This window comes from Lynx canadensis, chromosome A1 (assembly GCF_007474595.2).
Source record: "Lynx canadensis isolate LIC74 chromosome A1, mLynCan4.pri.v2, whole genome shotgun sequence".
Classification (NCBI taxonomy): Eukaryota; Metazoa; Chordata; class Mammalia; order Carnivora; family Felidae; genus Lynx; species Lynx canadensis.
Window position 1 is genome coordinate 193,093,702 of NC_044303.2, and position 26,837 is coordinate 193,120,538.

General features: G+C 45.7%; 1 protein-coding gene across 3 annotated transcripts; it reads left to right on the forward strand.

Moving 5' to 3' along the window:
* Positions 1 to 686: 686 nt before the first annotated feature.
* On the forward strand, positions 687 to 26,509 carry FAXDC2 (fatty acid hydroxylase domain containing 2). 3 transcript variants are annotated; one of them, XM_030328680.1, is made up of 9 exons: positions 687 to 809; positions 13,061 to 13,105; positions 16,220 to 16,311; positions 16,427 to 16,530; positions 19,365 to 19,486; positions 23,985 to 24,190; positions 24,674 to 24,779; positions 25,170 to 25,336; positions 26,255 to 26,509. In XM_030328680.1, the coding sequence occupies exons 2-9, from the start codon at positions 13,061 to 13,063 to the stop codon at positions 26,409 to 26,411; spliced, it is 999 nt and encodes a 332-aa protein (XP_030184540.1). In that variant the 5' UTR covers positions 687 to 809; the 3' UTR covers positions 26,412 to 26,509. The 3 variants fall into 3 exon arrangements, with proteins under 3 accessions (XP_030184540.1, XP_030184559.1, XP_030184551.1); XM_030328699.1 differs by lacking the exon at positions 26,255 to 26,509 and adding an exon at positions 25,689 to 25,866; XM_030328691.1 differs by lacking the exon at positions 687 to 809 and adding an exon at positions 959 to 1,004.
* The last annotated feature ends 328 nt before the right edge of the window (positions 26,510 to 26,837 follow it).

The following is a 26,837-nucleotide window of genomic DNA, read 5'->3' on the forward strand; positions in this document are numbered from 1 at the left end:
CATTTCAGGTCATGGATCCCGTATCCTAATGTTAGCTGTTTCAGTCAACATGTAAACTTAACCTCTACAGGAGTAGGTTTCCTGCATCTAGATTCACCAGAATATATAGTGATATCGTAGTTGATGAATTTCTCCTCCTTGCCTGCCCTCAGCAGCAACAGAAACAATAAAAATGAGAAAATGAGATCTTCTGGTCCATGTAACCTTTTTGTCCCCCTGAATTGCCTACTTTCTGCCTTCCACAGTATAGGATACCCACATCTTAAGTTTATTATTTTTTTTAAATTAATCTCTACGCTCAACGTGGATCTGGAACTCACTAGACATCTAGAGCAGCAGCCTCCATCAACTGAGCCAGCCAGGCGCCCTATTTTTAAAAATCTGATTCGATTTGATTTTTTGTATATATAACCACATTTTTTAATGCACCAGCCTCCTACGGGACAGCAACATTTTCTTAAGCTAGGGAAGATGAAGGAAGTTTTTAAAAAGAGGGGGTTAAAAAGCTCAGAGTTTGGCCGAACGGGCTCTTTGAGGCTCCTACTTGAAGTGCGCATTTCCTCTCCGCTTTCAAGAGATGTCCTTCGACCAGAAGGGCGTTTTTGTCTCCAGTCCACACAGACCCAAACTTTTTCTCTCGTCACGTGCCTGGCCCGGGCCAGTCGGCTGCTTCGTAACTCGATCACCGAAGAGCTGCCAGGATGGGCGGTGCAGTGACAGCCAGCAGCCGCTTAGGTAGGGGCTGAAGGCAAGAGAGGGAAAGCCTGAGCTGTGACCTCCGCGGAGCTGGGAATCGGCCCGTTGCGCAGGTGAGTGGGACCTGCTGGGGAGGGCAGCGGTTTGCCAGGGTCAGGACGCATCGGAGTTCACTTAAAGGCAAAGAATGTTCTGGTCACCTCTGCTGCCTCCCTGGCCTCTCCACTTACCCTACAGGTGAGGTTTGCCTCCGACCAACGTCCTGGGACGTTTTCTTAGGGCGGAGTCCCTACAAGCCTCCCGCTAAGGTATGCATTCTCTGCCTTTGTACCATTCACCTCCTCAGTGGTCTTGTTTTTCTAGCAATTGACAGGCAGGCCTGTCAGATTGGACTGGGTTTGGCTTCACAACCAGGTGAATAAAGGAGAAGCTCTCAAGTCAGAACTTGAAAGGGCAAAATCCAACGGGAAGTCTGCCATCAAATTGCTTCTCACACAGCTCCCACAACTGCCATCAAATTGCTTCTTGAACCTGCCAGGATCACCTGGAAGGCACGCAGCCCGTTTTAAATGTCTTGAAACTGTAAAGCGCCAAGAAATGTGTGTGAGCTGGGAGTGGGCAGCCACGTCAACGCTGTCTTGTTGCAACGTCCTAAGTAAGAATTTATCAACAGCTTCAGAATTACTAGCAGCTAGGCAGTGCCTCTGGAAGGACTCTCCCAAGCTCACTGGGCGAGAGGGTGCAGCCAGTGTGTGTAGATGGGGGTGGTGTTCAGGGTGCTCACACAGGCCCTCTGGGGCTTCATGCAAGCAAGACAGGATATAGACTGTGGTTTGCTTCAGTTTTATGTGCAATTCCAACTAGATTTCTCTGGTTGCGATAGCAAGATTCAATTCAGTTTGGTAAAACAGCAATGCTCCAAGCATCAGCCTCTGGCCTTAGAAAAGGAAATGTTGGGGCGCCTGAGTGCCTCAGTCAGTTAAGTGTCCAACTCTTGATTTTGGCTCAGGTCGTGATCTCACAGCTCCTGAGTTCCCCACTCCTCACTGACAGTGTGGAGCCTGCTTGGGATTTTCTTTCTCTTTCTCTGCCCCTTCCCCAAGTGCTCTCTCTCTCTCTCTCTCTCAATAAATAAGCTTAAAAAAAATTTTTTTTAAGAAAGGAAAGGACTTAGGACAAGGACAAGGAAAAGGGGCTGATGTATTTAATAGCAAATGTTAGACACTTTACGAGGGCAAAAAACAATGCTTTTTAAAATTTTTTTTTTCAATGTTTATTTATTTTTGGGACAGAGAGAGACAGAGCATGAATGGGGGAGGGGCAGAGAGAGAGGGAGACACAGAATCAGAAACAGGCTCCAGGCTCTGAGCCCTCAGCCCAGAGCCTGACGCGGGGCTCGAACCCACGGACCGCGAGATCGTGACCTGGCTGAAGTCGGACGCTTAACCGACTGCGCCACCCAGGCGCCCCAACAATGCTTTTTATTCAATTCCCCTTCTTTCATTTATTCAACAAATACTTCCTGAGTATCTGTTTGGTGCTGCGGATCTCACAGTAAACAAAGGCAAGCTCATTGTCACAGGCACGCAATCAAGTGGAAACAGTTAACTCACGGGGTGCAAGTCCCCTGCAGCAAGCAAAAGCAGTGAGAGGAACACTTGTAGAATGATCCAGATTCACGGTCTTTTTGGCTCGGAGCTTAACCTTTTCCTTCAGGCATTTCATCTTCTTGAATGCATGTCTTTTCATCTGGAAAATCCTCACTTGCATACAGACATTGCTCTTAGCAGCTCCCTAGAATCTTCCTCACCAGAGGCTTTAAGCTGTGTAAGTACATTTCCGGTCAGTGTCCTCAGTCCTGGAGACAGACTGCTCAGCTTTTCCCAAGAATACGAACAGCCCCGCTGAAGTAATGGGCTAGTTCTAGTCCTGTCCGTAGCCCTCTCCCAGTGTCATTTCCCACTCACACAGGAGAATCTGTGTTATTCCAGACACACATGCAGTGTCCGGCAAAGTCTCAGGAAGCCTGGATTTTTCCAGAAACTGTGTGGAGTTTGAAACAAGCCAGTTCTGCTACAGAGGCCTATCTTCTTGGCTTACAAAATAGAAGGGGTAGATTAGGTGATCAATGAGGTCTTGTTTGTCTTTTTTTCTCCTCTAAAAGTAAATAATTCTAACAATTTCACAAAATGTCTACAAACGAACAGTGCACAGTCCTATAAAGATGCTGTATCTTATACCTAGAAAATGGGAGCACTCATCAACCATGCAGAATATTCAGGGACCTAGAATCTGAGAGAAAATCTGAAAGAATCAGGCAGCAGATAAAATTTAAAATTAAACAATCTCTGCCTTTCCCATTCTTCTGCTCGGATTCTCGGAGGTCATGAACATCAGCTGTAGCCTCACTGTTATCACTTTCCTAGGCTGGAGATTCTGCAGTAAGAAGCTTGCCTAGTCAGAATCATCTTATTTTCAAAAGAACCATACTTTAAGAGTATCTAATTTGGATAATCTCACAATATATATCAAATTCCCTTTAAAGCGAAATCAATTCATTGTTCTAAAGTAGAAGGATATTGAATTAAATATGTAATCATTGTGGTTGATTTTGTTTGCCAGAATTTCTAGCTTGAGCACGACCATTGGCAAGCAACGTTAAGGAATGTCTTTGGTTGAAGACACATCGGCCTGCCATGTTTGGGGTCTCTCCTAGAACCTTTCTGACAGACTGTGTCCACTTAAAACTGAAAACATGTCTGCTAGCGTGTAGAGAGACACAGAAGACAAGCTGCTTTGGCATAAAATAGTCAACAGAATGTGGGGTTGTGTAGCTTAGAAGGGTCAACCACCTAGACAAATATCTTGGGAGATAGCATGTGGGCATACTAGCCTAGCCAAAGAACAAATGGCCTGCTGGGAAATGTTTCATTGCTTCTAGTGAAATCAGAGGTCAACAGTTAAATGCTGTGATTCCTGCAGCCAAAAAGAGCTTTCCCACCATCAGAAGGTAAGCAGTCACCTTTCCTTTGGCCAGAAGGTTTACCTGGAGCAGAGGGTTCCCAGGTCCCGCTTATATATCAGCCCCTAATCACTCAGGCCAGCCACACTCAGTTTCCATAACATGGATACATTGGGCGTCAGCACTCTGCCTTTTGGAATCAAGCAGGGCTGCCTCCTCCCAGGGTCAAGGTCTCACTGAACAGTCACCCTAGGCTCTCTTAGTTTTTGTTTTTAATTTTAATATCTGGTTCTGTTTATTTATACTTTATACCCAGTCTCCATCTCAAAGGAATTTGAGATAGCTTCCAATAAGGGATATATACAACAGAATGGTTGCAAATAAGTAAAAACTGATTAGAAGCCACCAGGCATTCAATAAATACCTTTCATACTGTTTTGCATTGTGATCTGTAGAGAAAAGAACCAGCTGCTTTATTGCCATTGCTTTGCTTTGGGATCATGTAAAGCTGTTAGAAAAAAAAAAAAGAAAAAAAAGAAAAAAAAAAAGAAAGAAAGAGGCAGAGACAGAGAGAGAAGAAGAAGAAACAGGGCACTAGTTCTTCATCATAGTCACCTTTAATAATCTAACGAAAGCTATGAATCTTCCTCTCCTGGAAAATGAACATGGAAAAATCGGCGTACACTTTCAGGGGAAACAAAGACTTCTCAAAGCCTTTCAGAAATTGAAATTAATCTGATTTAGAGAAGTGGAGAGCTAATTACAGGGAGAGCTAATTACCCTACAAAGCTTCAATACAATGTTTCCTACGAATGGGCATTGAATTTATTTAAAACTTTTGGACAGTTCTGTAATTTTCTGAATAGGTAAAATATAACTTGTGGCACAGAATTCAAAAGGCACATAGCAAACAGATACCCTTCCTCCTCCCCTGTCCCCCCAGCTGCCCAGTTCACCTCACCAGAAGCCACGATTGTAACCGGTTTCTTAGATATTCTTCTAGCAATAGTCTAATATTCTGTGTATTATTCTGTGCTTGCATTAACAGCACACACACACACACACACACACACGCATGCATATGTTCCACACATCGTTTACTGGCTACAAATGTTTCACTACTGGACGTTCTATATAGTTTATTTCACCAATCACTACTGATGGATATTTAACTTGTTTCTAATCTTTAGCCATTATAAACTGTTACACGGAACATCTTTGTACATACATCATTTTTATACAGGATTATATAATAGAAAAAAATATCCCAAAGTGCAATTGAATATTAAATTTAACTCTGAGCTTACTGGCAGTCAAAGCAAAAAGGCAGGGATCAGAGGACCAAAATGGATTGCCTAAAATTTGTTTGCATTTTACAAAAAAAACTTACCATTGCTTTCAAAGAGGAAAACTGTACATTAATGTCTTTGTAGGAATTTATCATCTGTATCCTCATACGAAGTATGTTGCTTCTTTCGGAGAACTAAATAATGGAGTGGGGAATATTTCCAATGGCAGTTTTGATATCCATGTGGTAGATTCATACATCTATTTTGATTTTTTTAAGTTTTTATTTAAATTCCAATTAATTAATATACAGTGTAACATTAGCGTCAGGTGTACTATATAGTGATTCAAAACTTCCATGTGCTCATCACAAGTGCCCTCCTCAGTCCCCATCATCTGTCTCCCCCATCTCCTGACCATCTCCCCTCTGGCAACCAGCAGTTTGTTCTCTATAGTTGAGTCTGTTTCTTGGTTTGCTCCCCCCCCCTCTTTTTTTTCCCTTTTGCTCACTTGTTTTGTTTTTTTAAATTCCACATATAGGTGAAAATATGTGCTATTTGTCCTTCTCTGACTTATTTCACTTAGCATAAAATTCTCTAGCTCCATCCATATTATTGTAAATGGCAAGATTTCATTCTTTTTTATGGCTGAATAATATTGCAGTGTGTGTGTGTGTGTGTGTGAGAGAGAGAGAGAGAGAGAGAGAGATCTTTTTTAAATTAATTTTTTAATGTTTTATTTATTTCTGAGTGTGTGTGTGAGAGAGAGAGAGAGAGAGAGAGAGAGAGAGACAGAGCGTGAGTGGGGGAGGGGCAGAGAGAGAGGGAGACACGGAATCCAAAGCAGGCTCCAGGCTCTGAGCTGTCAGCACAGAGCCCAATGCGGGGCTTGAATTCACCAACCGTGAGATCATGACCCGAGCCAAAGTCGGACACTTAACCAACTGAGCCACCCAGGCACCTCTCACACCTTCTTTATCCATTCATCAATCAACAGATACTTGGCCTGTTTCTATAATTTAGCTATTGTAAATAATGCTGCTATAAACATAGGGGTGCATGTATCCCTTTGAATTAGTGTTTTTGTATTCTTTGGGTAAATACCTAGTAGTACAATTGGTGGATCATAGGGTAGTTCTATTTTTAACTTTTTGAGGAACCTCCATACTGTTTTCTACAATGGCTGCACCAGTTTGTGTTCCCACCAACAACGCGTGAGGGTTCCCCTTTCACCACATCCTCGCCAACACCTGTTGTTTCTTGTGTTATTGATTTTAGCCATTCTGACAGGTGTGAGGTGCTATTTCCTTGTAGTTTTGATTTGCACTTCCCTGATGATCAGTGATGTTGAGGATCTTTTCATGTGTCTGTTGGCCACCTGTATGCCTTTGGAGAAGTGTCTGCTGATGTCTTCTGCCCATTTTTAATTGGATCATTAATTTTTTGGCTACTGAGTTTTAGAAGTTCTTTATATTTTTTGGATACTAACGCTTTATCAGACATGTCGGTTGCAAATATCTTCTCCCATTCCATACATTGCCTTTTAGTTTGGTTGTTTGCTTCACTGTGCAAAAGCTTTTTATTTTGATGTAGTCCCAGTAATTATTTTTGTGTTTGTTTCCCTGGCCTCAGGAGACCTATCTAGAAAAAAGTTGCTGTAGCCAATGCCTGAGAAATTACTTTCTTCAAGGAAAGCAAAGGCAGTAATTTCATGGTTTCAGGTCTCACACTTAGGTCTTTAATCCATTTTAAGCTTATGTTTGTGTATGGTGAAAGAGAACGGTTCGGTTTCATTCTTCTGCATGTTGCTGTCCAGTTTTCCCAACACCATTTGTTGGAGAGACAGTCTTTTTCCCATTGCATATTCTTTCCTGCTTTGTTGAAGATTAATTACCCACGTATAACTGTGGGTTCATTTCTGAGTTTTCTGTTCTGTTCCATTGATCTTTGTGTCTATTTTTGTGACATTTATCTTGATTTTTTTTTAAGTATGATTTGACTAAAACCCAGCATCCCTTGGATAAGCTAAAATGAAATATAGGAGGAAAAGATTCAGTTTTGAGGTTGGAGACCATATGTCTAAGAGCACAGAGAAAACCTTGGCATTGTCCTCCTCTTAAGATTTCTTAGGTGTGTCAGATCTCCTGATCTACTCAGTTCAGGTCCAGACCTCTAGCCCAGTATTTTCCATATGGACTTTGGAATGATGGGTTTATGTATCTAAACTGAAAGTTTCTCATTTATCTTTACATGTCCAGGGTTCCTTGCACAAAGTAAGTTCTTCATAAAAATTCCTGAAAGGAATGGATGAGCTTCTAAAGATCAAATTAGCTTTGCAAGCTCTTGGAAAAGATAATGGTGAGACTCTTACTTGTAAGCAAAGTTCCCCTGGTATGTTAGTTTTGAAAGCTTAACAGACAAACCCCAGTCCCTCCATTTCTTTCCCCAAAGGGATGGTTATCTCAACAGGGTCAATGGAACCTTTCCCATTTTGTCACAAGAACTGAAGAGGGAGATTCATGGTGATAGGAAGGTTCTACCTGTCTGCAAACGGTTTGCAGACATTTAGATCCCCAAGTCTTTCTCAGCTTGAGGTGCTTCCTTTGACATTTGGTTCCTTATCATTAAGGCACTTGACAGGCTTAGCCCCAAAATGGTATTAGCACCACTTCCTTCCTCATGCTGAGAGATCTGTGCTTTTCAGAACTCCAGGCAGCAAACTGCCAGATTAAAAATAACCCTGGATCGTCAAAGAATCTTATCACTGGGGAGAGGGTGGCTTCTTGGAATGGGCCCTTATCCACATTGAGGATGTGGAGCGAACTCGGAATCGGGCCAACAGGAATTGCTCAGGACAAGTGAGAAAACTTGTTATCGAAGGGAGAGGTCAACAGAATCCTTCTTTTTTTTTCTCAGTTAATTAACATACAATGTAGTCTTGGCTTCAGGTGTAGAACCCAGTGATTCATCTCTTACGTAGGACGCCCAGTGCTCATTACAAAACGTGCTCTCCTTGATACCCATCACCCATTTAACCCAGTCCTCCACCCACCCACCCCCATCAACCCTCAGTTCTCTCTGTATTTAAGATCTCTGTATTTAAGATCTCTTATGGTTTGCCTCTGACTCTGTTTTTATCTTATTTTTCCTTCCCTTCCCCTATGTTCATCCATTAACTTTCTCAGATTCCACATGTGAGTGAAACCATAATCTTTCTCTGACTGATTTATTTCGCTTAGCAGAATACCCTCCAGCTCCATCCATGTTGCGAATGGCAAGATTTCATTCTTTTTCATTGTCAAGTAGTATTCCATTATATATATATGTGTGTGTATACATGTATATATATACATATGTATATATATGTATATATACATATATATACATATGTATATATGTATGTATATATATGTGTATACATGTATACATGTGTATACATATACTTCTTAATCCATTCATCAGTTGGTGGACATTTGGGCTCTCTCCATAATTTGGCTATTGGGATTTTTTTTAGCGTTTGTTTATTATTTATTTATTTTTTTTTCAACGTTTATTTATTTTTGGGACAGAGAGAGACAGAGCATGAATGGGGGAGGGGCAGAGAGAGAGGGGGAGACACAGAATCGGAAACAGGCTCCAGGCTCTGAGCCATCAGCCCAGAGACCGACGCGGGGCTCGAACTCCCGGACCGCGAGATCGTGACCTGGCTGAAGTCAGACGCTTAACCGACTGCGCCACCCAGGCGCCCCAGCGTTTGTTTATTTTTGAGAGAGAGAGCCAGACAGAATATGAGCAGGGGAGGGGCAGATAGAGAGGGAGACACCGAATCCGAAGCAGGCTCCAGGTTCTGAGCTGTCAGCACAGAGCCCGACTCGGGGCTCTAACTCTCAACCATGAGATCATGACCTGAGCCGAAGTCAGACGCTCATCCAACTGAGCCACCCAGGCGCCCCACTCTTGTGCCTTTTCTTATATCAGAGGCTGTCTCACTGACTGGGTATCCAATGTCTTAGTTTTTCTCCTCGACAGACCTTTCCTCTGAACTAACTGCATCCCTGCTGCGTAACGTCATCTCCTGGAGATGGCAAGCGGCTTACATTTATTTCACCTCCTTCTGCTGTCCTAACTCCTTAACCCCCTAAAGGCACTTCATAGGTCACTGTTCTCTCTTCCCTTCTCCAGCCTAAGTAATCTATAAGAAGTGTGAGTCAAAGGGAAGCAGTATTTCCTAAGGACATAGCTGGTAAACGTGCATCCAGAATAATAAAACTGAGTACAATCAAACACAAAAGAATAAAATATCCTTAGAGATATTGGAAGCCGGGCTCTGATCCTGGCTGTGCCTTCTACAAACTCTGGGAAGTCACCTGGCCTCCTTTATCTAGGTTTCTTCACCCTCGTCACATGGCAGAACCAGATGATCTGTAATGCTCTTACTTATGTATGTATTATGTATGTATGTACGTATGCAGTAATCTCTACGCCCAACATGGGGCTCCAACTCACAGCCCTGAGATCAAGAGTTGCGAGCTCTACTGACTGAGCCAGCCAGGTGCCCTGTAACGCTCTTCAGCTAGAAATAGTGATGACAAATACAGTCATAGTTATGACACTATTTGGCAGGGACCATAATCAGTGTTGGTGAGGACATAAACGAATTAGAGCCCTCATACGTTGCTTTTGGAAATGTAAAGTGGTGCGACCACTTTATAGTCCCAAAAAGGTTAAATCTAGTCACCAGATGATCCAGCAATTCTTCCCCTAGGTACATATCTGGGAGAAATAAAAACATACATCCATGCAATAGCTTGTCCTTGAATGTTTATAGCAGCATTATTCGTAATAGCCACGAAGTGGCAACAGCCCAAATGTCCATCAACAGATGATTGGGTAAACAAAATACGATCTCTCCATGTAATAGAATGTTACTTGGCAATAAAAAAAAAAAATGAAATACTGATACATGCTACCACCTGGATGGATCTTGAAAACATGCCAAGTAAAAGAAGTCGGTCACAAAGGGCCACATAGTGTATGATTCCATTTATAGAAAAATGCCCAGAATAGGCAAATCCATAGAGACAGAAAGTGGATTAATGGTTGCCTAGGGCTGGGGTGGGGGTGGAAGGAGAGAGGGACTGGAGATTGATGACTGAAGGGTGCAGGGTTTTTCTGTGGGGTATGAAAATGTTCTAACATCAGTCCTGGTGGTGAATGCCCCACTCTGTGAATATATACTAAAAGCCACATGAATGTACACTTTCAATGGGTAAATTGTATGGTATGTGAATTACATATCAATAAAGACATTTTTTATTTTGAGTATAGTTGACACACAGAGAACAAATACAGTTTCAAAGTCCCCTCAGCCTCACTAGCAGCTCATGCGATCAAACTTTTGGATTGTTGCCCTGCTGATGGGTGAGAAATAATCTCTCGTAGTTTCAGTTCACACTTCTCTTATCATAGGGGAGGTTCAGCATCTGTTCAATTCAAAGTCCATTTATATTGACTTCTTTTTATCATCTACTAAATTCCCATATATATGTGTATACACATATATAGATTTAGGTCTGTTTCTGGACTTTCTAACCTGTTATATATGTCTGCCTACTGATAGGCTAGCACCACATTTGTCATTATTAAAGCTTTACAATAAAACAGGTGGTGAGACACTCAACAAAGTCAAGCTGGCTGGCAACTCAGGGCAAGTGCAATCCCCAGCCACCCCCGACTGCCAAATCTAGTCACTGTCCAGGCTGCCATGTTCCCAGAGAAGTCATGGCATTGTTTCACATATGGAGAAACGCTTTAAGTTCATCACAAAAACACTATCAGAATGTCAAGATAATGCTGGAAAAGGCCAAGATTAGGAAATGCATTCAGAAGGGCACACAGTAGTTGCAAGAACACATACCAAAGACGCAAACCATCAGGAAAACCAAGCAATTTCTTGAGAATAAAGGCTAATGTTGATGCCGTGGCTGCCTGAGACCAAACTGTAGTGACCATGAGCAAAGGCAAGTCTGTGGCAGGTGCAGTTGGATCACGGCTGCCATGCTGGGGAGTATGAACGTGGACAAAAGATTTCTGTCCGGAAGGATCTTAGATATTTTGAGAAAGAATGAGAGAGAGAGGGAGAGAGAGATCACTCACATTCACATAACTTTTATTCCAGTATATTGTTATAACTTGTATCGTTGTTGTTGATCTCTTCCTGTGCTGAACTTGTAAATAAAGCTTTATCACAGGTATGCATGTATAGGAAAAAACATAGTATATAAAGAGTTCAGTACCACCGCGGGGCCTTGCTCAGAGCAGGACCCAATGGATGGTGCTTACTTAGTTGATTAAACGTGAGTTGAATTTCATCATGTTGGTGATATCTCCCCCAGTTGGTAGACTTAGGGAAGTACTGTCCTGCAGCAGTCAAAACTTCCAGCTTCCGTTTTCTGCCAAGAAGAGGGAATGGGAGTAGGAGTGGGTGAGAAGATGTTTTCCGGGGCCAGCCTGTGCCCCATACACCTCAGGTGATTGCTGCCAATTTTTATCTCACTCTCCTACCATTATCCTGACCAACTCACAGCACATGGCATACCTAGCCAGGGCTGGCAGCAAAGTCCCTCAGAAGAATCACCTCGGGAACAAGTCTAAAATGCAGGTGTCCAGGCTCCACACTAAGAGACCCTGCTTTAGAGTGTAGCCAGTAAATCTGGGTTTCAGCAAACCTCCGATGACTGAGACATAGGAGTTCCTGAGATACATCTAGGGAAACACTGGCCCAGTGAACCAGACCCTCTGCTCGATTCATCCATGCACATATGCTAAGTACCTACTCAGCAAAGGCCCATGGAAAGCTACACAGAGAGCCTGTTCTCATGGCGCTTACAGCTTCCCAGCAGAAATCACATGAGTGGGATACCCTGTTCTTATTCCCATTTCACAGCTAAGGAAACTGAGGCCCAGAGAGGACATCTTGACCACGATCATAAAACTAATAAGTGATAGACACATTTCTGACATGACCTTGAGGAAGGTATCAGATTTCAAGACTGGCTGTCTTAACAATTCCTATATATAAATACACAGTTGGTTTCTGGTCTGAATGCTCCTGGCAAACCTAGTGTCCTGGAGACGCTGAATCATTATTACAGTTTGCAAAATGCTTCAATTTTCATCGGCATTAAAACTGCAGCCCACATGTGTGGTAACCTGACTTTCGGAGGTTGTGTAAGCTGTCCCAGCCAGCCAGGCAGAGTCCTGGCTTCAGTCCTGGCTCCTTGGGGCTGTGGGCCATTGGCAGTTAGGATACTGTGGAGATGTGGAGGAAAGATCTATTCTTTTTTTTTTTTTTTTTTTTTTATAAATTTTTTTTTTCAATGTTTATTTATTTTTGGGACAGAGAGAGACAGAGCATGAACGGGGGAGGGGCAGAGAGAGAGGGAGACACAGAATCGGAAACAGGCTTCCAGGCTCTGAGCCATCAGCCCAGAGCCTGACGCGGGGCTCGAACTCACGGACCGCGAGATCGTGACCTGGCTGAAGTCGGACGTTTAACCGACTGCGCCACCCAGGCGCCCCGGAAAGATCTATTCTGAGTGAGACAGGGTTGTGCTGAGGCTGGGAGTGAAACTATTCAAAAGAAGGATTAGTCACAGCCCATCTCTTGGAAAGCTAGTTCCACGAAGATCGAGTCCCCCATTGCCTACTCTCTGTGATTCATGTTACCTATGCCCACACCAACTCAGTCTCCAGAGGTGGAGCCCAGACAGAGGTTCTCTAACTCCCCAGGTGACTTTTAATGAGTACCCAGCATTAAAAATCACATCTGGTGGGGCACCCGGGTGGCTCAGTCAGTTAAGCTTCCGACTCTTGATTTCGGCTCAGGCCACGATCTCATGGTTTGTGGGAGGAAGCCCCATGTTGGGCTCTGCACTGACAGTGTGGGGCCTGCTTGGGATTCTCTTTCTCTCTCTCTCTCTCTCTCAAAATAAATAAACTTAATTTTCTTTTTTTAAATCAGGGCTAGCCATTCACCTTGACTTTCTTCATTCTCTACTTGCTTGGTTGCACGTGAACATGACATCATGACTCACAGGGTGCTTTCTTATTCCAGATGAAGGGAGAAGCTGGAAGTATGCGACAGGAGAAGCCCAAACAGGTAAATGCCAGCACCACCTCCACTTCCCCAAGCTGGGGAGAATGCAGCCCGTGACTCTTTCCATATCTGCAGGTGCTGCGTATCTGAGGTCTCCCCCAAGGTTTAGGGGTAGCTGACACATGGGTGGTGGTGGTGCTCATTTCAGTAGCTGAGCAGAAACCCTTGGACTTCAGGCTGCCATGTAACCGTAGCCCCTTTGCCTGTGAGAGGGAGCAGGACCGCATGAGAGTGGCCCAAAAGCCCGCTAGCTGTGCTCCCATTCCCTCTTGGCCCCTAAGAATGTCCCGTGCCTCAGGCCTTTGAAACCACCCCTTTCTGTAACTGCTCCAGAGACAGGAGAGGCCCACTGGGGGCTAGAAAGTAGGACTGGGAAGCGGCTCTCGACCCCAGCTAACTTCTGCACTTTACAGAGCCCTTTGGGCTGTTTCTATTCTGTTGCCTTGGGCTGCCAGAGAGAGAGAAAACACCACAACTACTGAAAAAAAAAATGGCTAAGCCTATCATGAAGTTAAGGTTTTATTTTTTTTAATATGAAATTTATTGGCAAATTGGTTTCCATACAACACCCAGTGCTCATCCTAACAGGTGCCCTCCTTAATGCCCATCACCCATCCCCCCATCAACACTCAGTTTATTCTCAGTTTTTAAGAGTCTCTTATGGTTTGGCTCCCTCCCTCTCTAACTTTTTTTTTCCCTTCCCCTCCCCCATGGTCTTCTGTTAAGTTTCTCAGGATCCACATAAGAGTGAAAACATATGGTATCTGTTTTTCTCCGACTGACTTATTTCATTTAGCATAATACCCTCCAGTTCCATCCACGTTGTTGCAAATCGCAGAATTTCATTCTTTCTCGTTGCCAAGTAGTATTCCATTGTGTATATAAACCACAATTTCTTTGTGCATTCGTCAGTTGATGGATATTTAGGCTCTTTCCATAATTTGGCTATTGTTGAAAGTGCTGCTGTAAACATTGGGGTATAAGTGCCCCTATGCATCAGCATTCTTGTATCCCTTAGTAAATTCCTAGCAATGCTGTTGCTGGGTCATAGGGTAGATCTATTTTTAATTTTTTGAGGAACCTCCACACTGTTTTCCAGAGCGGCTGCACCAGTTTGCATTCCCACCCAAAATTTTTTTAATGTTTATTTATCTTTTGAGAGAGACAGGGACAGAGTGGGAGTGGGGAAGGGACAGAGAGAGAAGGAGACACAGAATCTGAAGCAGGCTCCAGGCTCTGAGCTGTCAGTGCAGAGCCTGACGCGGGGCTCGAACCCACGAACTGTGAGATCATGACCTGAGCCAGTCGGATGCTAAATTGACTGAGCCACCCAGGTGACCCTAAAATTGAGGTTTTTAATTTCATTTAGCTTGATCTGATTACACTGAAATGAAAAATTCCTAGTGAATCCGGAAAAGTTCATGAAAAGGATCCTCTGAATACTAAAAAAGGAATAAAGGCAAAGTCCAAGTTAAATGTCTGGCAAGCTTGAGGGCGACCTTTCAGTGGCCTATTTAAAAGAACAAGTTCCTCTGATTGATCCTGCCCATCAAGCCCTCCAGGAGAGAGGGAAAAGTTCAGTTCCAGAGTTCAAGACCCTGAGGAGCACCAGCGCTTCAAAAACTTTTCACCAGCCGTGGAAAATGATTTAGTTCTTCTTGGTCTTCTGATCAGAAGTGGGATGGGGTACGCTGAGAATAAATAATCCAGTGCAGGTTCAGATTGCTGTGAATGGGTCAGTCAAAACAAGCTGCTCCTTCAGATCTCCAAAGTCTGGATTAAAATGTAGTGTCCCAGGGCGCCTGGGTGGCTTGGTCGGTTAAGCGTCCGACTTCGGCTCAGGTCATGATCTCACGGTCCGTGAGTTTGAGCCCCGCGTCGGGCTCTGTGCTGACAGCTCAGAGCCTGGAGCCTGTTTCAGATTCTGTGTCTCCCTGTCTCTCTGCTCCTCCCCTGTTCATGCTCTGTCTCTCTCTGTCTCAAAAATAAATAAACGTTAAAAAAATTTTTTTTTTAAATAAAAAATAAAAAATAAAATAAAATGTAGTGTCCCTATGGGATCGGCTTCCCCCAACAGCACCCCCCTGACCCTGTGTACGTGGTACAAGTCACAAACTGCAGATAAGCTTCAGGCACATACCTGTAGGCCACCATCCAGTTCTGTCCCATGAAATATAACCAGACTCCATCTGGGCTTAGATCTAGAATAGAACATGTAAAGGACGTTTGTAATTTCTGTCCATGGTACAATGGAAATTGGTGACACACCTGACAGCCAGTATTTTTCCCTCTCCAAATCTGGCACCTTGTTTGGCCATCGAGCTTGCAATGATCTGTCTCTGCTTTAGACTTTTGGAGGAGCATAGGTAAGGGACCAGTGATTGCCAAGGGTCTGTTCTTCTCATTATCCTGTCCCACTGGCATCCCAGGCTAATCTCACCAGAAACAGAGGCCTTATTAAAAGTCAAAACATGTGTTCGTTCTTTTCTTCACAAGCAAGAGGGTGATGGGGATGGGGAAAGAGGCCTGGCCCATGAACACAGTGAAGTCCCTATGCCCTCATCACAGACTGCAGATCTTTCTGTGATGGCTGACTCAGCCTTGCCTGCCTACTGGAATTAGTTAGGGAGCTTTCAGAAACATAGAAGCCCAGGTCTCACCCTGGAGACTCTTAGGAAATCAGCTTGCAGAGGAACCCGGTCATCGGGATTTTTTAAAAGCTCCCGGGTGATTCCACCGGATAAGTGATGGGCATTTCTGTTCCACAGAAGGACTGGTGATGAAAGCCTACCACTGCGGGAGGCTCACCTGACCCTCTCGGGGTGACAAAACTGTTCGCTAGTTTCTCTGGGGTCAGGTTTGTTCTCTTCCCTCCCCCAACCTTGAGTTGTTATTTTTATAAACACACCCAAATACAGCCTGAGAGCTCTTGCTCAGGAAGAACCTCCCGTAGAGGCTGGGAAAAGGTCAGCCGATGCACCACGCTGACGTGGTGGAGATCCTGATCCCACATCATTCCTGCCAGGACTGGGTAGCAGCTCACTACTGTGGGCTGTGACTCCTGCCGTGACGGTAGGAGGCTTGCTGGGGCCTCACACTTTTCTTGTCCTCCTCTAGGAGGAACGCATCTGGGGCTCCATGAAGAAGGCGGCTTTCATCCTGGGCTCTGGCCTTCTCTTGCTTGTGGCCTTCTCGAACTCGGTCTTAGGGTAAGTCTACACAACCAGCTTTAATTCCGGAGCTGGGGGCAGGGTGCTGCTGGTCTGGAGGCAGAGCATGGAGTAAGGAGCTTCACCCAGAAACCTGAATGATTTTTCTCCCAAGGCAACTTCAGAGATTTTGGGATGCTTCTGGCTGTTTTCAGCAAGCCCAATGGGAGAGGCTCCTGTCTACATTCGAAGGGAAGGAGTGGATCCTCTACATTATAGGTGAGGTTCCCAGACCACCAGTGCTTAGGGCTTGGGTACATGATTATAGCTTAATTCTTTTTCTGTTGTTTTCTTCTCTATTTTGAGATTTCTCAGCTCTTTATCCCAAGGAATGAAGACTTACAATTTAAGACAGTGTTAATCCCAAAGAGTGCTAAATTTGTGGGCAATCTGTAATGGATGCCTAAGGACATCTAAGAAAAGAACTTGAGATCTCCCCCTCCCAAAATAGAAAAATAAAAAAAGAAGTGATTTGTGTAAAACTGAATGCATGTTTAGAGTAATAATCCTGCTTCTGGATGTCAGGTCCACAGCACAGAGAGCTGCTCAATATCCTGTGAGACTATGTCCTGGTATCTAGTGAAATCTAGCTCTCGGGGCTTGACAGCATGTGGTCACTTAATCAATATTTACCGGCAGTGTGAATGGCGGTCAACAAGCCAAAGAAAAGGTATCATTTCAACATAGATATTTCTAACAGCATTGTCTGCAATAGTGAATGTCCTCAATGACGCATTCATTCACTCAAATAATATTTATTACTGTTAGTCTGTGCCAAACTTATATGGAGGACATAGAGGTATTTAAGATGAAATGTTTCCGTCAGTTCAAAAGCTATGTCATAGTCCAGAAGGGGAGATTTAAAAAAGTGCCAGTTGTCACAAAGCAAAAGTACAAATAAAACGTCCCTGACAATTTTTTTCCAGCTGGAAGGAGAACTCTGAGAACAGGCTAAACATTAACTATGACAGGTTCAATGCAATCTTATGCAGTCATTGAAAAGAACAATGCAGATTGCAAACGTATATGGGGAAAGTGGTGGTGAAACATTTGATATATTTCTGTTGCAGTGATAGGAAAACTACCTTTCACCCCAATGATACGCAAATACCAGGGAGGTTAAGTATTTGCAATTTTAAGTGTTACAACTGGAAGAAAGTTCAAGATCTTCTCTTGTTGGGGCTTTTATTCCATATCCCTCAAGGAGCTTTTGGATTCGCAAGCAGGCAGCCACCCTGATGGATGGCCCACCAGGCAACTACCGACCTAACATTTTTTTTCCAAAATAAGAAAGCTTGTTATTTCTGAGAATAAAAGTAAATACATGTTCAGTGTTAAAAATAAAATCAGACAATTCAAATAAGCATGAAGAAAATGAAACTCACCCAATCCCATACCCAAGAAATAACCACAGTTAATATATAAGTATAAATGTCTTACATATTGGATATATGGTTGAACTTTTAAGACACCATTTTTTTTTCATTGAATAGATTGTGGACATCTTTCCATGTCAGTTAGTATAGACCGACTTATTATCTTAAGCTGCCTCATCTAATCCATTGTATAGAGATACTCTTCTATTTAGTCCATTCCCTATAAATGGACATTCAGGCTCCTTAAGCGTTCTACTACAATTTTTTTTTTTTTAATGCAGTAAAGGATGTGTGTATGGATATACGTGTGTCCTTTTTTCTTTTTTCCTGTCTCTGTTACACTCGCTTTTTTTTTTTTAATACCTTCTGATACTGTCAAACTGCTCTCCAAGACATTGTGTTAATCATATTTCCCCACAGTGCTGGCCAAATATTTCTCAGATCCCACCTGCCACAGGTACTGGGTTTCTGGTGGCAGCAAGAAGGGTACTGGAGGAGCCGTACAGAGGCATAGAGTTAAGTAAAATGTCCTTGCCCCTTGGGATATTTAGAAGGAAGAAGCAAACCATGGGCAGCATTAATAGCACAAGAGTTAGGTAACATTGTACTGTCACTCCAATAACTGCCAACAGGGGGGGCAAAGTGTTTGTTCACAGTTGGATATCAGAGATACTTGGAATGACTTTGCCAGGAAAGTGGGATGTGGATCCAAAAAAAAAAAAAACCCGTATCTAAATTTTAAATCTTGATCAGCATTTTTGAAAGTATCCTGTAGAACATCAGTGCTGTGGGATGTGAATAGGTGGGGTGGCCATACAATTTATCATCCAAATAGGGACATCTGTGAGAGTAAATGAGGCACTGTTAACAATTATGCTAGACTGCTAGATGTAAACTGAAACTATCCTGGGCAGACAGGGATGCATGGCCACCCTATTCTTAGGTGGCCTGAGAAAACAAAAGTTCTAGGGTAAAAAAAGACTGGGAAAGGCTGAGTTTAACAAAGTCAAATAGGTTTCTCCACTGCAGGGATTTTTAGAGCCGTTGGCACGCTAGTCTGGACCATGGCTCTCCAAGAGACTTAGGTATGAACGCTGTTTAATCAAGGAGGGCCTTGAGAGATGAGTTTTCCACTTTGGGAAATGCAGACTGGATTCCTGAAGTCCCACTGCTCAGTTAATAGGGATTAGGCTCCCAACTGACTCCTAGTCCAGTGGCTCATTGGGAACTGAATCACAGCAGGAGCTCCCTCTGTTTCTACCTTCCTTCAAATTCATAAAGGGTTCAGTGGGCACAGACTCCCAGATGTCAACCTAAATTTATTTGTAGTTTATTTATTATTGTATTATATAGGTTATACATGTATTATAAATTTTATTTATATTTAACAAATTTTTGTATTTTTCTTTTTTTTGTCTTCAACTACCTAGAAGGTTGTTGTCCCCATTTTACAACTAAGACAATAGAGACACTCCTTAAGTGACCTGGCTGAGTTCCCCCAGCTAGTTGGTCACCCCAGGACTAAAGGTAGGCCCTATGGCCCGGAGCTCCAAGACCTCCCTGGTAAGGGACTATCTACAATGCAGCCTTCGTCACCATCAAGCTCGTGTTCAGTTAATACATGTGCTGTGAGAACCTTAATTGTTCTGATTGTTGCCTTCTACTTCCCAACCTTAGCTACCATTCTAGTACCTGGTCTGTTTTTCTGGAGCTTCAACGGGCTTCTGCTGGTGGCTGACACAGCCAGAAAACCGAACTTCATCTCCCGCTACCGAATTCAAGTTGGCCAGAATGAACCAGTGAGTGTTGCTGTGGCTTGTCTTGGTCAAAGCACAGAAAGCAAGAGCTGAAGCCACACTGAAAATTCTCACTGCAGGGATGCTTGGGTGGCTCAGTCGGTTAAGGGTCTGACTCTTGGTTTCGGCTCAGGTCATTGATCTCGTGGTTCATGGGTGCGAACCCCACATCGGGCTCTGTGCTGACCGTGTGTGGCGCCTGCTCAGGGTTCTCTCTGTCCTTCTCTCTCTGCCCTTCCCGCTTCTCTTTCTCTCTCAAAATAAATAAATAAACTTAAAAAAAAGTCTCATTGCAGGCCCAGGAGAGAGCATGGCCACTGTGAGCCAAGTTATTGTGCACAAGGCTTCCCCAGCTGAGAAGCTTAGAGAGAGGAAGTAATCTGTCCCACTTCTCAGAGCCAGCCAGGCAGGACGAATGTTCCAGTCTCCTGATTCCCAGCGCCAGCTCTGTGCCTGCCTGCACTGCCCCCACAGCACTGCCGCCAGCATTTGGGGAACCAAAATGATGGGGTCAGCTTGGCACTGGGCTGAGTGCAGAGGTGTTAGACAGCCCCCCACCTCGGCCACCCGAAGCAGGGATGGCGGTGGCTGGAGGCTGAAAGCGCGGATGACAGCTGTCATGAGTGAGGGACACAGCTGCTGAGACAGTGGCTAGCCCACTGTGAATAGAGGGTTCTGAATGTGTGGGCAGTGGCTGGATTTTAAGCAGGTCCTTCTCCCCAGTCATTTAACTGCTGGTGCGTAGCAGATCCAGAGTGAACAAGGCCTGGACTCTGCTTATGAGGAACCCCTGGCCCGGGAAGGGAGAGAAGGCCAGTACACACATCTTTGACTTACACACCACGGGAAATGAGCCCCACTGTGCCCGGAGCCCAGTCACCCCCTTGGTGCTTTGACAACCTCCAAGAGCCTTTTCTTGTGCAGTGGGGAGCTGATTCTTAAACCTGGCTTCTTTGTCCAGTTTCCACCCAAAACACATTCTGGCTCCTTTCCCGGAGAAGACAATTATCTTTTAATTAGCTGTCCAGGTGCCTGGGTGGCTCACCTCAGCATTCAGGGCATTCTGCCCCAGCCCAGCACTCCAGAAAGCAGAAAAAAAGTGCCCCGGACCCAAGCTTTCGGAATAGCCCCTTCCTGAACCAGGGCTGCTGGCCGGGCTTACAACCCCCCCTCACTGGACACAATAGCTGCCAGCCAGCCAGGGGCCTCCCCCGGATCCAGCGTGGCAGGCATGGACCGGAGCCTATCAAAGCCAGTGCTTGGCTGTCGAGAGCCCTTCATCTGTCAGACCATGGCGGTCTCCTTGCCAGGCACCATTGGCTACAGGCTTAGGTCTTCAAGGCCAAGTACTGTAATAGCCTTCATGGGTCAGATGATCAAACAGGCTCTGAGGTGGGACATGGGTAGACGATTCACACTCAAGCTCTCTGACCCAACTCGTACTCTTAACCACCAGGCCACATCAGCTGTCAAGAGTATTACCTACCATGACGACATTCATTGTAACCGTCTACAGTGATCGGAGAGGCACACAGGGAAGGGCAGGTTGCATTTTGCAGAAGCCGAGGCACAGAAAGGTGCAGTGACTAGCTCAAGGGCAGAGCGTCACTAGGAAGCAGAGCCGGGGCGTCGTCTCACCGGACTCTAGGTCCAGTGCTGCCACCTCAGGCGCACAGCTCCCCGCCCCTGCTTGCTCTCTACTTTCCTGGATAGCCAGTTCGAAGCTCCTCCTCCCTCCTCACATCCCCGACTTCCTACTTCGCTAAGTAAACAGGGGCAAGCTGAAGAGAGATCCCACAGACTTCCCCACTCCAGCTCCACCTTTCACCTGATACAACAGGTGCACTCTCTTTGCTTCCGTTGCTAACCCCTTCCTCCCCTCTCCAAGTGCTATGCCCTATTACCTCTTGTTTACCTCAGGAAATTTCTCCTTTCTCTTCCCTTTCCCCCTCCCTCTCCTAGGCTCTTTCCCTCTGGATTATTAAACATGCTGTAATTTTTCCCATCTTAAGATCCAACCAAAGCAAACCCCCTTGCCCCCATCCTCCAGACTCAATACCACTCCTATTTCTGCTCTCCTTGGCAACCAGGCTCTTTGAAAGAGTTGTCTGTATAGTTTCCAGTTCCTCTCCATCCACTTTCCTCCCTCCCCCCCGACATTTTGTAATCATGAAAAACTGGAAGCATAGACACAGAAGTTGAAAAAGCAGTACAATGATCACTCATTTACACACCGCCTAGCTCCACCAATTCTAAATATTTTACAGGATTTGCTTTATCTCTATGTAAAATTATATAGCTATGTATGCATCTATACTTTTTAGCTTAACCATCTGAAAGTAAGTTCCAGACGTTACAAAACTTCATCCTAAATCCTTCAGCCTGTATCTCCTAAATAGCCACAAACCTTTATCATCTCGCGTCTTCTTTGAACCTCCTCTGGTGGGGCCTTTCCCACCACGGCACTGTTTCGCCTAAATAGCTCTTGGCAGGTGGGCTTATCTCATCAGAACTAGTGGGCCTGTTATATCCTTATTATATCTTCTCATACCTGGCTTTTCCAGCCCTTCTGGTTCCTCTTGCCCCCGCCCCTCCCCACCCCAGCCTCCTACTGCTGAGTGTCCCAGGGCTTGGGCCTTGCTCCCTGTCTCTGTCTTCATACCCTCACTTATCTGTTCCAGTGTCATGACTTTAAATACAATCTATATGCCGACAGCTCACACATTTCTGTCTCTAGCCCAGAACTCTCTTCTGAATTCCAGGCTCAAGTTGCCAAATGCCTCTTTGACATCTCTACGCAGATGTCTAACGGACATCTCCAGTCCAACATGTCCCCAAGAGAACTTCTGATCAACCCCTCAAAGACTGCTACCCACATCCTCCCCAGTCTGAGTTCATGGCAATGCCTCAATTTCTAGTTGGTCCTCAACTACTTTCTCTCCCTCATACTCCACATCCGATCTGTCAGGAACCGTGTTGGCTCTATTTCCAAAATAGTTCCGGAATCCAACCACTTCTCACTACCTCCACTGCCACCACCCTGGTCTGAGCCATCACCGTCTTCTGTCAATATTACCGCAACTGTCATTGGTCTCCCTGTGTCTATTCTTGCTCCTTTACAGTCTGTTCCCAATACAGCAGCCAGAGGATTCCTGTTAAGAGCTTGTCACTTGTCTTCTCACAGTGACCGCCCCCCCCCTCCCCATTTCCCTTGGAGTAAAAATCAAAGTTTCCCAATGACCTACAAGACCCTATATGCTCTGGCTCCTCCCCACCATTTTGGCCTCACCTCCTACTTCTCCCCACCTCACTCGCTCGCTCCTCTGCAGTCAAGTATACCTGCAATGTCCCTGAGAGCCTTTTCACCAGCTGTTCCCTTGGCCTGAAGACTCTCTTCCCCAGGTATCTGTTTCCCTCACCTTCCTCATCTCTTTGTTCAAACCTCACCATCTCCACAAAGCTTACCCTGACCATTCTATTTAAAATTACTGGTGCCAGGAATATAAACTCAATGAAGAAAGCAATCTTTGTTTTGACTATTGCTTCCTTCCCAGCACATGGGACATTGCCTGCGACATAGAGGGTGCTCAGAAGTATCGGTCAAATAAATGAAGGAGTAAACAGATGTGACACACTCCTCTTGGTCGAGGTTTCCAGAAGAGGTATACGGCTTTGTCTAACGGTGCTCTCAAACCAGGCTGGCCAGACCTGGTTTCACCATGGGATGGAACTGAAAGCGTAGAGAGTGGATTCCAGTCAGTCAATATATGCAGTGCCTGCAAAAGTTAGAGGAAGAGGAAGGCCTGAAGACTGAGGATAACTCTGAACCCAGCTTTACCTTGCAGCTGGAACCCCTCCAGCTCACAAAGAGAACTCAGGGAGAAATCCCTTATGACCAATCTGACACTAGCTCCTCAGGACCTGAGAAGTGACCTGTGGTCATGGGGCTATTCCTGGGAGCCCCAGTGCTCTGAAGAAGGGAAGGGTCAGGGGGTTACTGATTCTTGCACAAATGCTTCACTCTGGGCCTTGTCTAGGGGGCTGGGCCACATAAGGAGGCAGAGGACCTTGATCTCTGCATTCTGATCAAGCCTTCCTGGATGAGGAGGGGCCCAGAGGCTGAATAAGGATATCAACCTGAGAGCTGACAGCCTTCTCCAAGCACCCTAGAGGCGCCCTAAGGTGCCTGTCAGGAATAGGTGGGGCCTGGCCAGAGAAATGCAGAGAACAGCGGTGACAGTTGCAGGGAGGAGAACGCAGGCTCAGGTCTAGGAGATGGCTACCGGGAAGGGAGTTTCCAAGGGCAGGCGTGTTGCCAGATGGTTCCACCTCAGACCTTCGGCAGCAGTCAGGGGCTGCCAGCTATGGCCAAACATCATGCCTAGCATCCACCCTGAGTGAGGGCCTCCTGTGAGCGGGTCACAGTACAGCCTACTTTCTAGAAGGGAAAGACCTACTTCTCACACTCTTGTCCATCTCCCTCCTTCCTTCCCTGATGCAGGTGGACGCCATGAAACTACGCCAGTCTATACGCACAGTTCTCTTCAACCAGTTCATGATATCTGTCCCCATGGTGGTCTTCCTCTATCCCATCATCAAGGTGCGGGGAGACCCCTGCCGCCAAGAGCTACCCACCTTCCACTGGTTCCTTCTGGAGCTGGCTATCTTCACTCTGATTAACGAAGTCCTGTTCTACTACTCACACCGGTGAGCGGGGCCCTGCCGGAGCACAGCTGGCTTCTCCCTCTCCTAGGGCTCACTTTTAAGGGAGGAAATGGAGGCCTCAGAATTGTAGATGTAGGACCACCACCACTGGGCCTCAAAAGCTTATTAGTTAACATGGTGACATCTCTGTGCCACAACTGACAAGTTGCAACAAGTGAGAAATGTCCAGAAGAGAGCCTTCTGCATTCATGTGTGCAGCAGGGCACTTTCATTTCCTTTTTGAATCCTTTGTGGGCATCATCCCCACCATGGCTGATGCAGCTGAGGTAGGGAGAGGCAAAGTAATCCAAATGATGCAGCATAAGAGGTGGGGGTAGAGCTCGAAGGCAGGTCTGAGTGCCAGTCCAATGTGTTTGCAACTTTGCTTGATAGGTAGAACTCCTAGTTCCTACCTTTGGTTTCTCATGGCCTGGTGGGAAAGGGAAAAGGGAGATTGGCAGATTATTAACTTAACTATTTTCCCAGGCTCCTTCACCACCCAACATTGTACAAGAAAATCCATAAGAAACACCATGAGTGGACAGCTCCCATTGGCGTGATCTCTTTGTACGCCCACCCTATCGAGCATGTGGTCAGTAGAGCTCTGCTCTCCCCAGAGGCAAAGGGCAGAGGGCCCCAACCCCCTACCCTAAGGTCTCCTGCAGAGAATTAGACATTGGCCCTTTCTCTCTTCTTCCCATTCAGCAGCTACCATTTATTGTTGGCCTGGCCTATGGTAGGCTATGTGAGATGCCCAACATAACTTATCTCAAACAGTTAATTACTTGTCCCAAAGTTATAAAGCTAAATGACGCGGGCAAATCAACATTCTGCAACTCTTTTAGCTTCTCCAGATCTGAGTCAAGGAAGTCTTGACTGGGGCAAAGTAGACACCCTGGGTGACACCCTGGGGCAAATTAGACACACAGCTGGTCCCCTCCATCTCTCTTGGGTCCACCTTCAAACAGCCCTACCCTTACAGGCCTCCAACATGCTGCCAGTGGTACTGGGTCCCATCCTAATGGGCTCCCACTTGTCCTCCATTGCCGTGTGGTTTTCCTTGGCCCTCATCTGCACCACTGTTTCCCACTGTGGCTACCACCTACCTTTCCTGCCTTCACCTGAATTCCATGACTACCACCATCTCAGGTAAGGCCTCCTTCCCCACTGTGGGTCCCTGGGCAATAGCCTTCACCTTCACCCCTGAGGCTTCTGGTAGAGACCCTGATGTCTCAGTTTAAATGTGCCAGTGCTAGGTGCGGCTGGGTGGTTCAGTCGGTTAAGTGTCTGACTCTTGATCTCAGCTCAGCTCTTGATCTCAGGATTGTGGATTCATACCCCGTGTTGGGCTCCATTGGAGGTGGGGGGAATGTGCTGGTGCTAGTGAAGGGAGAGGTCTGGAGGTTGGGAAAATAATGACCATGCTGGACCTAGACCTCCTTGCTCTTTTCCTTCTGACCCCGGGTCTTCCAGCAGCTGTGTGTTTTTAACCTCTATTTAGGTCCTGGACCCTTTGAATATCAAACGTAAGCTACAGACACCGTCACAACAATGCATGTATGCATAAGAATCCTGTATGCAGTTCAAGGAGACTTGCGTGCTCTCTGAAAGCCTCCAGGCTTTTTCAAGTGTGGTCAACAAACCTCCAGCACCATAAGCACCTGAGATACTTTGATAAAATGCAGGTTTTCGGGTTCCACTCCAAATATGCTGAATCAAAGTGTGTGTGTGTGTGTGTCATGGGGGAGGACTTGGAAATCTGCATTTTAGTGAGTGTTCCAGGGGATTCTGATGGAGATGGTCCCTGAACCTACCTGGACAAGCCAAGCTCTGCCACAGGTTGACTTATGAGTATTGGACTCACATAGAGAGCTTTTCAAAGGCAGATCATAGATTTTCAGTCCAGAGTGGCCCCAGGATGTGTGCAACTCCCTGGAATATTCCAATGTAGGTGGTCAGCATGGTTGGGAATGGTTGTGGGGTAGGGGGGCCTAGAAGTGGGTGAGGCTGACGCAAATGAAAAGTCAGTCAGTGCACCGACCTCCAGCACCTTCCTCTCTCCAACAGGTTCAACCAGTGCTACGGGGTGCTGGGGTTGCTGGACCACCTCCATGGGACTGACACCATGTTTAAGCAGACCAAGGCCTACGAGAGACACAGACTCCTGCTGGGCTTCACTCCACTGTCTGAGAGCATCCCGGATCCCCCGAAGAAGATGGATTGAGAGAGGGCCCAAGTGCCACCTTGGCTGTCCCCCTCAGTGGACTGCTAAGGTGGCCCGAAGTGTGCTGATTGTATCTAACTCGCTCCTTCAGCCATGCAGTTTCTTTCTGTCTTATTTTACAGGTTTATTTTTGAGAGAGAGAGAGAGAGAGAGAGAGAGAGAGAGAGACAGCCATGAGCAGGGGAGGGGCACAGAGGGGGACAGAGGATCCGAAGTGGGCTCTGTGCTGACAGCAGTGAGCCCCACGTGGGGCTTGAACTCATGAAAGGTGAGGTCATGACTTGAGTTGAAGTTGGATGCTCAACTGACTGAGCCGCCCAGGTGCCCCAGCCATGCATTTTCTAATGACAGCACCACTGTGGCAAGGGGAAGCACAGCTTCCCAGAAAGGTAGGGCCAAGGATGGGGCCAGGGCTCCCCCAACAGC

What these genes read in the sequence shown, in the direction of transcription:
- FAXDC2 (XM_030328680.1), top strand. Translation starts at nt 13,061, where the DNA reads ATGAAGGGAGAAGCTGGAAGTATGCGACAGGAGAAGCCCAAACAG. An exon ending in CTGTTCTACTACTCACACCG is followed by an intron (nt 24,191 to 24,673) that starts GTGAGCGGGGCC and finishes CTATTTTCCCAG; the next exon opens with GCTCCTTCACCACCCAACAT. An exon ending in CATGACTACCACCATCTCAG is followed by an intron (nt 25,337 to 26,254) that starts GTAAGGCCTCCT and finishes TCTCTCCAACAG; the next exon opens with GTTCAACCAGTGCTACGGGG.